The 11,771-nt window shown below is 40.9% G+C and overlaps 1 protein-coding gene across 1 annotated transcript; it reads left to right on the top strand.

Annotated features, from left to right (window-relative positions):
• The first annotated feature begins 118 nt into the window (after nt 1-118).
• Nucleotides 119-4,910, top strand: LOC306823223 (protein unc-119 homolog B-like). Its single transcript, XM_079342658.1, has 5 exons — nt 119-517; nt 1,353-1,466; nt 1,662-1,761; nt 1,940-2,112; nt 3,595-4,910. Exons 1-5 carry the CDS (start codon nt 292-294, stop codon nt 3,705-3,707), a joined length of 726 nt encoding a protein of 241 aa, XP_079198784.1. The 5' UTR covers nt 119-291; the 3' UTR covers nt 3,708-4,910.
• The last annotated feature ends 6,861 nt before the right edge of the window (nt 4,911-11,771 follow it).

Genomic DNA, 11,771 nt, shown 5'->3' with positions numbered 1-11,771 from the left:
ACTAGGCCTAGCAGCCGTCGCCCCCTGGTGGACTTTACAACGCACTACTTCGCTGCTTCCTCTGGCTCATAGGACGAGTTGTCATGGCAACTGTACAGCATGTGCTTACAAAAACAAGCGCTTGACCGTTCACCGACAGTTCTCTCGACACTCGACATCTACGACGCCATCTTCTTCTTCTTCTCCTTCTTGCATTTATCAGAGACTAAGAAGGCGGAAGATTGTCGGTAAAAAAACAACAACAAACAAACAAAAAAAAAAAGACAAGGGAAGACCCTAAAGAGCCCAGCGATGAGCGGAGCGAAAGCCCGCAGCGACGCGCCTGTTGCTGACAATGTCTCCAGCGGCGGACACAGCACTGCGGCTCCTCAGCGTAAGCCTGGTGGAGGGGTTCTGAAGAGGCTCAAGTCCCGGAGGAGTCAGGTGGAAAGCAGGCCCGTCACGGAGGAGGACCTGCGGACACAGAGTGGGCACATCACGCCGGAGGATGTGTTAGGACTGCGGATAGCTACGAGAGGTTTGAGTCTCTTATTAAAGTGCACCTCTGAAGCTTAGAGAGCTGCCGTTGATTATTGAACATAATGTAACCGTCCCTACACTAAAGAGGATAGTTAGTAATTACGATCAATTAAAATAGAGCAAGTTACGTAAGCATATAGTCGAAAATGGAGGCAAGATTTATAGGCTATATGGAATTATTTATAAAAAGTTGTAGGCTAGTCTGATTATCTGACAGATAAAAGCCTCCATATGACATCATGAAATAAGATGTCATCTGACCATCTTGAGTCCTCTACTGTGTCTTTAACTGTTTAAGATCCTGCTAATGCGTCGACCACTGTGACATCATAGGGTTTATCAGGATGACCTTATATGGTAATATATAAACACAACAACTCTGAAATTAAAGTAGGTTGTCACCAGTGCTGTAGCCTACTTTTGCAGCTGCTGAGGAAACATACAATCTGATATGAATGGAAGCTACAGACTGAATCAAACAGTTCATCTGCTTCTCATAAGAGGGTGTCTGCTATTTGTAATTGAACTCGGAAGTACATGGTTTTTATTTATTGTTTCTTATAACACACACCTTTTGTCATTGTATGTTCATAATTTACATTATGACTGCATTGACTCATTACAGTATGACAAAATGATGCCAATGATAGTATGTTATGTTTTATATTGAGGGTAATTAAAGCTGCGTGTTTCTCTGTATAAGCAACACGAAGTGGGTGCGTTGAATAAAGTCAAGCGCAGAGTTTTCCAGGTTTACATAGTAACTTTACCAAAATGGCTTGACAATAATTTCAGTGTTCATGACTTTTCCCTCCTGTCTGTCATTGCTACAGGCTACCTCTGTAAACCTGAGGAAAATGTTTATAACATCGACTTTGTACGCTTTAAGATCAGAGACCTGGAGACCAGCACTGTCCTGTTTGAAATTGCCAAGCCTCCACATGCAGGTACTGTATGTGGATAAAGAAAATTAAGATGTTGACTGCTAAGGATCTTCCCTCTGAACACTGCTGTGTCTCTGCTGACTGCTTGTTCTTAGCTTCAAAGTCTAAAAGCATTTTCAATAACCAGAAACAGCCATGGCTGGATATTTGGATCACAAAAGAGAGTCCTCGGTTTGAATCGTATGTTGTTCGTTTTAGATGATGACGAGGAAAACAGAGAAGCAGACACCAGCGCAGGCCGGTTTGTACGATACCAGTTCACCCCAGCCTTCCTGCGCCTGAGAACTGTTGGAGCTACGTGAGTGACTCACACACCACCAACGCACACCTCACCTCTTCCATTCACAAACAATGGACACTATTGCAGCTTTCTCTGTCTATGTATTTGGACTGTAACAACATTATCATTACACACTAACAGACCTCCAGCCTTGTAACATCTCAGTCTTACCCCTCTCTCTGTGTTTATCATTCAGGGTGGAATTCACAGTTGGAAACCGGCCTCTAAACAACTTCCGCATGATCGAGAGACACTACTTCCGCGATCACCTGCTGAAGAGCTTCGACTTTGACTTTGGTTTCTGTATCCCAAACAGCCGGAACACCTGTGAACACATCTATGAGTTTCCTCAGCTGTCTGAGAGCCTGGGTGAGTCATCTGTTACTAGCCCACGACAGTTCACACTTTAAAACTAGTTTAAAACAGGTATTTTAAAGTGTACTTCACTTTCCATCATTCGTTATTGTCATGTCATGATCCGTCCATGACGCATGGTGAAGGATTAAAGTTCATTCGACATCGCGTTAATGGAGACTGGTGATGCCTCCTTTGTCCTGTGTCATAGAGGAAGACTTCACACTGAAACTGTGCGAGCATTTTGATCAAGGACATGTGACCCACATCAGCGACAAAATCCTTTATCTCTGTGCAAGCCAGGTTTCAGTCATAAATATGCACAGCATTACATGTCGTGTTTACACTGTATAGAGGATCATTTCATCCAGACCCGTTTTTGCATTTTTATGATACTCAAAGATTTTATGAAGGTGATAAATCATGAAGGAAATGACTGCAGTTCTGTCTGCACGTAATGGACAAAAACCCTTTAAAATAATGGATAATAACTTCAAATGATCTCACCCTAAACTAGATGATCCCATTAGATTTAGCAGCTCCTTGCTGCAGTAACTTGTATTTAAATGGGGAACACTGGTTTCATTAAGCAACTTTAACTTCCTAAAGTTTGGTGAATCTGAAGCTTGATCCAAAGGCAAGTGGACTTGGTTGGTGATGTTGAAGACTTAGCATTAGCATGCTAATGAGCCACAGAGGTTTACATTTCTAGCTCTGTCTAGTAGATAGTTTAGAACTGAAGCCTTCCAGAGAAGAGGTGACACGTCTTCAATCAAGTCCAGTTGCCTTTGGATCATGTTTAAATTTATCATGACCTTGATGACTGAAAATCTACACACATACGTAAAGGTTGTTATACTTATTAACTTTGAGCCGATACAAAATCTACCATGTGTTCACTCTAGAGTTCAGCTAAAGCTAATATTAGCTTGTAACTTGTTTATCATCTGAGCCTCAGCATTACCCACATACAGCAACCAAAATTCAATCTTTTCGTGTAAAGTTATGAAAAGACTGCCAGGGGTTGAATAAAAAGGCACATCGTCCTGAGTATTTCACTTTGGAAAATGAACACTGCTGAACTCATTTTTTTATTAGCTCAGACTGAACTTCTACATGTTACTTTGGGAATCAACTGTGTCAAGGCAAGTACAGCAAGGCGAGGCGGAACGATCAGTAAAAATAATATTTCCAGTGTGAATAATATGCATGTCAGTACAGCTATAAAAACATTTTAATCTGTCCTTTAATTCTCCTTGAATAATTGCATTATGCATCAGTTTGTAAATGTAATGTTATTACTAATGTACATTAGTATCACTGATTTTCAATAGTGGCCCAAATTAAAAGTGAAATTATTTCCCCTGAGCAACAGCGGCACCATGCATTTGTAGTTTTAACCATTTTGTCTGTCTCTTTACAGTTATAATAATTGCGTAGAAACTCATTATGGCTTCTGTTTGCATCACTGACATGTATGTGTTGTCTGTTTTCCAGTCCGTCAGATGGTGGAGTGTCCTTATGAGACCCGGTCAGACAGCTTCTATTTTGTGGAGAACAGACTGGTCATGCACAACAAGGCAGACTATGCTTATAACGGAGGACAGTGATATCTGCCAGCCAGATAGCATGCACACACACACACGCACACACACACACACACACACACACACACACACACACACACACACACACACAAATGTGTACTCACATTTATACATGTACATGCATGTCTGAACATACAACAACAATTGTCCCCTTTATCAGGGGGTGTATTTGAAAAAGAGGAGGACTGCTCTGCTTTACTGACAGGACACTACAGTAAACAAAAGGGTTAAAAAGAAGAAGAAGGGTGAATTCATCTTCTTTAATTATGAACAGATGTGTTTAACACCAAAAGAGGATTCCTCACTCTAGTGGCCATGTGATGTGTGTCTCAAACAGACCAAATGGTTATTAGAGAGTTCCTCTTGGCAATTTTAAAAGTGTCCTACCACCCCCTCAACACACATCCACATAGACACACACATACACACACACACTCCACACACTCAATCCCCAAGTGACACACATAGTGTTTATGCAGTGTGTGTCAGAAGCAGCTGTTCTTAGAGCTGCCGCCTCCACAATCCACTCCAGACAATATGGGGGGAGAAAGGGAGAACCTACTCCCGTCAAACACACATGGTCACCCCAGCATCTGCCCTATCTCCCCCTCCTCTCTGGCTTTCATACAAACTCACCTTATGATATAAACAAAAAAGAACTGCATATGATTTTTTTTTTTAAAGTTCTTTTCTGTTAGATCACATTATGGTTATCTTCAACAAAACTGTAACCTTTCACTGATATAAATAAGCATTCAAAAGGACATGTTTAAGCTGAATATGCCCATAAGTTCTGAGAGGGACAGAAATGATGTAATATCATGATGCATGTGATGACAAACAAAAAAGGCAGTATATTTTTAAGAAATTATCTGGTTTCAATATGTGAAAAATAAAAGAGAGAAGTATACTTGGGCCACTAAAAATGTTCTTCTTGTAAAGTCGCATCCGATATCCCCTTTCCCCATCTGAGTTCTTTTTTAATTGTATTTTTTAATCTTAACTCTGTCACGCATGTCTTAACCATCAAGTTGGAGTTTGTCTGGATACAGAGTGGTCTTTCCGCTAACTAGATGGTGTCCTCGCTATTTGTACTTTGTAAACTTTGGTGTTCAGGGTTGAAGGTGATGTTTGTAAAAAAAAAAATCTATGTATAGTTTGTAAAAAGTGATTATTAGAAAATAAATGTACATTTTCTAATACAGAGTGTCTGATAAGAGGTGTTATGTTTAAATCATTTCTAAAGAGGAAACAAGGGGATGGACGTTCTACTGACTTGGATGAAAGACAACAATTGAAATCCCCAAAGTGGCCACTAGGAGGAGTTCTATTATAACTAAACTATCACTCCCCCTTGTTCAGCTTCATGTTTGGTTTTTGAAAAGAAGCTGCAAGTGTATTTGTTTTATAATAATTTTGGGTTGTGTTGACCTTCATGTCCGGGATTTGCTGCAACCTTCAGGTGAGGTCATGATCTGAGCGCTTACTATTCTGCTTTGCCTATGGTTTTTGAAAGAGTTCATATCTGATCATTTTAATTCCATGTTTAGTTCATCTACAAACCACATGTGATGGGCTAGCGTAGCAGAAGATACATTTTACAATTTGTGCTAAATTGTTGCACTTTGATTATCTATTATTGGTGTCTAGGATTTTAAACCAAAATCGGATCCTCTCTTTATTCATTCTGTCTCTGTTAATCACAATCTCTGTGTTCCTCTCTTGATCTCTCTCAGCCTCTCTCCATTTCCTTTTCTCCTTTTCTACTTCGCTCTCCACACCTATGCATCTCTCTCTCCCTCCCTCACTCTCCTCCTGCTCTGTTTTTCCCTTTTCTTCCCTCCTGTCTCACCTGGTAACCAGACCTCTGGAGAGGAGTGTTAAGTTTCCACTTTCCCAGAGAAGAGGACAATCTGAGCCACACAAAGACCCACAATGGACCCCCTTTGCTCTCTCCTCCCTTTACTCTGTCCCTGCACAGCTGCACACACAGACACACACATGCTTTCTCTTTGCTTGACCCCTTTCTTCATATTTTTCTCCTCTTAAAATCTTTGTATTGAATTCTTGTCACATTCCTGTCCCTTTTATCTTTTATTGTTCTCATACACTATTACGTTGTTTACTGGACCAACAATTGACACTTTCTGTCTGTCATTACACCCTTGAAAAAGCAAAGCTAACTTTGGTACATTGTCAATTGTATCAATTCAAATTGATTGCTACTATATCTCTTGAATGCTATATGGTTAAATCTGATCAAAGATGATTGGTCATTAAGAGATGGTCACTTTGAAGGATTTCCTTTAAATCTCACATTTTGAGTCGCTGTTTTAAGAATATTCAAACATATGTTGGTTAGAAGGTTCATATAATCAGATTTTCTTTAGAAATACAGAAGTAATAATTGACACAATAATTGGGCAACAGAATTTCACTACAAAAAAAACTGTTTGGACATTTAATTACTATGTTAGTAAATTTGCTAGCATGTGAAGGAAACAGTACTACACGCTTGTGCCCTGCTTTGTGCTTGTTTGTTGTACAGATAGGTCCATCCTTCTTTGACTTGCAGAGTGTATAGTGGGCGGGAGGGAGTGTACACCTGGATAAGGAAGTTCAGGGAGGCAGCAGCAATGTTTGCTGTTTTCTAAGTAAGCAACAGGGTTACGAATTTGAAAGGAGCCGCAACTGGGTGCCAATGGAGGGAGATGAATGGTGGAGTGATTTGGATCATCTGCAGAGGTTTGAATGTGTAAGCAGGGAGACCTGTCAGCAAGGAGTTGCAGTGTCCATGTGTGATAATACAAAAGCCTAGCCTACCTGGAGAGGCTCTGGTAGGTATGGTCTGATCTTCCTGATGCCGTGCAGTGCATATTGACACGTCAGAGCAATCAGGGGCACATCAACCCTAATGGTAATCTGACAGCAATCATAAAACCTGGGGTTTCTATGGGTTTAAGTTTGGTTGGTCCAATCTGGATATTGATCTAGGATTGTAGATGGACTGGCTGGGTTAACAAGAAGATCAGTCTTAGAGAGGTCATAGCTTGTTTCTTTATTAATAAAAACTGAAAGGGGGTGAGTCTTTGACTGTCAAGCGGCTTGTTGTAGTAAAACTTGCCTTTTCTGTTATCTATTGTTTATATTAAATATTATAAGTGAAGCTTTAATGGGCTTTTATAACAATATTAGAAATACCCAAGATTATTTTGACTAGCCTACTGTAATTGGAGAACTTTTTATTTCTATTTGACTTAATTGTTTATTTTTTACTAATTGGTGTCGACTTAACATAGAAGACAATAACTTATTAAAACTTATTATCATCAGCTTTAAACAGCCTTTAGTCATTATAAAATTTTACAACAGAAAGTGATGCACTCCTTTAAAACACATTAAAATTAATGGTGTGAAGATCTGATGTGTCAGTTGCTGATTAGAGCACAAAGCAGGGCACAACTGTGAGCTCATAAATCAATAACCACTGCCTTCCATCAGGCTGTCGGTCCTGCACACTGCAGCATGCATGTAGCGCAGCTGTATTGCACTGAACCATGTGTTGGTATCATACAAATCCCAATATATCCAGTCTGAGTGTTTACAATGAATGGAAGCACATGCACAGACACAGTGAGGGCAATAAATACACACACTTTCCTGGGATGATTTGCGTGTTCCCAGGCCTTGTTGGAATACATTTCAGCAGTCAGTCATGGATCGACACACGCGCCGGAAACAACTGGACAGGTGGGATAAATCAACCTCATTCTTCCCCTCCCCCCTGCACACACACACACACACACACGCACACACACACACACACACACACACACACACACACACACACACACACACACACCTATCTTTGTGATTGGCTTTCCCATATATCCTGTTTGGTGAATCACACCGGGTTGAGATTAGGAGTGAGAAGCACTGCTTTATTGAGGTCCCCCAGAAAAACACATACACTCTCACTCTCGCTCTCTCTGACACAAACACACACACACACACACACACACACAGATGTACACTCAGGCGGAGACAGGGGGGACAGTGGTCGCCTATAAATAGTAGCAGGAATGGCGTTGATAGGTCCTGTGAAAAGAAATGGAGGGGGGAGTGGAAAAAGGATTAAAAGAGATACAGGGACACACTGCTACTCCACTGATTCATGTGTATGTGTGTGTCTGTAATTGTGTGTGCCTTCTAAGATACTTATAAACAAGGTGGTATGCATTTCTTTCTACCAACAAAACTCTCTCTCTCTCAGACCCCCTTCCCTTGTCCAAAAACCCATCACCCATCCTCTCACATTTACAGCAAACACTTCCTCATCCCCTCTTTTCGCCATTCTTGCGTGGCTCTTCATTTCTCTCCTTCTTTTCTTCCTCTTCTCTGATTTGCTCCGAGGCCCTAGTGTGAAGTCCATCATGTGTAAACACTGCATTACCCGCGGTACGTCATCCAACAAAGAGATGATGAGTCACTCCACAGTCCTGTCTTCGAGGTCGCCACGATGATGGTCTCAGAGATGGTCGTGACTCCGTCTGTATGTGTCACTATGTCATTTCCAGCAATCGTTTAGTGACATCATGCCAGCCATGAAAAGAGGTCAGGTCTGACATAGAGGGTGGTTCATGTAAATATAAACAACTACTTAAGGGTAAAAAATTTAAGATTAGTCAAAACTTATTTTAAAACAAAGTGAAAGCCATGATGTCTATTTTAAATGAAAATCCTTTTATATTGAATAGATTTAATAATTTGGCACATGTCATGCCATTCAAAGCTTACAGATGTGATAAGACAACAGATAATTAGTTATTAGGGAGTTAATAATGCACTCAATTCTGGAGTGATGGATAGATGGGCCTTTAACAGACTGTGATTCTCCTACCAATTTTCATGGTGGCAACAGCAGTATTGACAATCTGTCTTTAAGTGTTAGGTCTCAACTGATTTGTAACCAGACGCTTTTGTGCACCTTCTGTTCTGAGAGTGTGTGTGTGTTTCTCTGCGTTTGTCCGCCCTACCGTCTGTGTGGTATTACAGCATAGCCCTTCACTGCTGCTTACTCTCATACAGCAGACAGACAGAAATAGTCCTGTGTCATCCGGGTAAATAGGTTGCCGTCTGTTTGCGCTCACAGGAAGCCCATAGCCGCCTTTGGAAGCCACTCAGAGACTTCCACCGTCACTCCAGCTTGATTTTGTGTGTGCATATGATTAATAAAAGGTTAACACAACCTTCAGTCAACTTTTTAAAGAGGCCTGTAAATCTCCCCCTCAATCTCTTCCTTCCTCTCCCTTTCTCTCCTCCCTTTGTCTCTCTCCCTTTGCCACACCTTCCCCTGGGGGATGGAGGGATTGTGATCGGAGAACGGAGGTGGAGCTGCTGGTGCAACCACAGGTGTGCTTCTCTTCTATCATGTAATGATTTCTTTGGCTCGCCACCTGCCAGGTGGAAAAAAAAACACCCACAGCTTTTTAAAAAAAGGCCTTATGGCTTCAGACTGTGTCTTCATCGAAGAAAACAGGCAGTGTGCTCCATATTTATTATCCATTGCCTGAACTTATTTCAATGGTGCCTACTGGAACTACTTTTTGCTGGTTTACATTTTGCATTACATGCAAATGTTGGCTTTTGCCTTTAAAAACTGCTGGAGCTGAAGCACACAGCTGACATAGCCACAGCCCGAGCCTTTCAGATGGTCGAAATTTGCCTTTCCACCTCTTTTATTCTCTCTGCTAACCTCTTTCAACTGCCTCGAGGGTGGTGGAGAGCAGGTCCCAGGCCCTTGCTGGTCAAAGGTTGCTCACAGACAAAAGAATGTTCCCACTGTGGGTCAGCTTTGGTCAAGGAAACAAAAGCACCGAGGATTCGGATTCGACAAACTAATGCAGTGTTGGAAGGTGACAACAAGACAGACAGAGGGAGAGGAGAAAGAACAGGATTAAAAGTGCGATGAGTGCATAAAGCACAAACATTCACAGAAAAGAAGAATTTTATCTTTTAATGTACTTTACCAGAACTCAACATTTGGAAAAACTGTTGCTTTAGCATCAAGAACAAATGAGCTATATTTTGCTGAAAACCTTGACACCTTTATCTAAGCTTTCCATTCATATTCTTGTAGTTGGGTTTAAATGTGCTTGTTTTAGGTTATAATCAAAAGTGTTTTAGCTCTATCTACTCGTATCCTTTCACGTGGCTCTAACTTGCCCTCGCCCTTCCCCCATGCCGCTGTCTTTCTCTTCTCTTTTTTATTCAGTGCCATTGATCATGCATGCAGAAATTCAGCACGCCCAGCCATGGCACTAGCCAGGATAGGTTCGTAAGGCCCTGTCCTACATACTGTTCTCTCGCTATGGTCCACCAGGCCAACGTCACACCCTCCCCCTGTTCTCCCACCACTGCCACACACACACACACACACGAACACAACAACAGCCCATCTCAGAACGTTCATCATGTGGTACTGGGAATGTTAACTCAGCCTTACCAAAAACTTTGTAAGGTGCAACTTAGTAAGGTTGTTCTTTAAATCAGTCTCACTTCTTTCTTGTTTCACAAGCTAATAAATGTTTTAAGAGGACATTCAGTTCTATTACCGTCACACCAAAGTGTCCAAATAACCTAAAATAAAAAAGTATGCTTGTAACGATTTTTCTTGTCCACAAAAAAAAAGATCACAAAACAACGTCTTTTTACCCTGTGCTTTAAAACAGCCAGTATGAGTTTTAGGTTTTCTGTGGATCAAGCTTCACCATAAGCAAGTGCATCTCACATAACTGTGGTTGCACTTGTTTCACTTTTGCTCAAGCCGCTGAGGTATGTGACAAAACTGCTCAGCTGACCAGGCTTGCCCTGGCCAAGAGAGAGGCTGACTTAGAGGTAATGCTGCTAATCTTCCACTTAGCTGGTTAGGTTGGCCTGTCACGTGGGATAAAAGAGAGAGTGAGTGAGTGAGTAAGATCAGGTTTAGATGAGGGGTTGAGCTGTGATTGGATAAGAAGAGAATGAATGGTGTAGAATGTCGATCACAGCTGTTTTGGGTGTGATAGATGAGGATGAGAGATGGGTGGAAGGAACAGGTGGGCTGAGGGGTGTGTGAGGTTGGGACCAGGCTATGATGATGATGAATGGGCAGTAAATTAAAAGGAGTGACTTATGGGTTTTTAAAGACCATGTGGATGTTGAGTTAAAGTTGCTGATTATGACAATAAGTCCAGAGGGTGACTAAAACAGAAAGCAGGTGAAAGCTCCTGTGAGGAGATTTTTTATCTGGTTATGAAACAGACTGAAATGAACACATTTCTGTGACCTGCAAAAGCAAAAAAAGACCATTAGCAAAAAAAGTAGCATGTCTTTATAGTTAATTTTGTTGTCCTTGTATCACAGCCACCTGGTAGCTGACATGAGGATAATTTAACTATCAACTAGTGGAATCAGCCTTGACATTTTCAACAGCAAAGCTTCACAGAAAGTGATACTGTTGGAGTGTTAAAAGACAACAGGATGACATTTCTCATCATCATACTCATTAGCAATGAGGTTAGAAGTTCCTCTTTGACCACAAGGGGCACTATATTGAAGCAATTTAAATGTTTCCCATACAGTAAGTTTAATACATGCAATATTATAAATAGGACCTGGCCGAGTAGAGTTTGATTAGAGGGGCCGAATTGATCAAAAGTAATAAAAACACATACTTTGACATTGTCATATCATGAACATGATAACTCATTACATTCTATCGTAAAAAAAAAAAAATCCTTGCTAAATTTTACGATATAATTTGTGAAGACAGCACATCATCATCATGTAGTATGGTATTGTGTGTTACAAGATAAACCACATTAAATCAGTAACCAATCCCATTACTTGACATTATTCAAATCACAGTTCACACTACATTCCTATATTCAATCATACATTAAAGCATACATAAAAGGTCAGTACATTACATCACATGTGGAGTCATATGATGTCTTTTCTATTGATTCACATAAATCAAACAAGATCACATGTATTATGCCACATGAGATCACAGAGCATCATACC

This window comes from Symphodus melops, assembly GCF_947650265.1.
Source record: "Symphodus melops genome assembly, chromosome: 4".
In the NCBI taxonomy this organism is placed as follows: domain Eukaryota; kingdom Metazoa; phylum Chordata; class Actinopteri; order Labriformes; family Labridae; genus Symphodus; species Symphodus melops.
The sequence above is the reverse complement of the archived record's forward strand: the minus strand, read 5'-3'. Positions and strand labels throughout refer to the sequence as shown.

Excerpts from the sequence above, each read along its gene's own strand:
- LOC306823223 (XM_079342658.1), top strand. The coding sequence starts at position 292 with ATGAGCGGAGCGAAAGCCCGCAGCGACGCGCCTGTTGCTGACAATGTC. Across the intron at positions 1,467-1,661 it reads TGCCAAGCCTCCACATGCAG|ATGATGACGAGGAAAACAGA; the intron begins GTACTGTATGTG and ends TGTTCGTTTTAG. Across the intron at positions 2,113-3,594 it reads TCAGCTGTCTGAGAGCCTGG|TCCGTCAGATGGTGGAGTGT; the intron begins GTGAGTCATCTG and ends TCTGTTTTCCAG.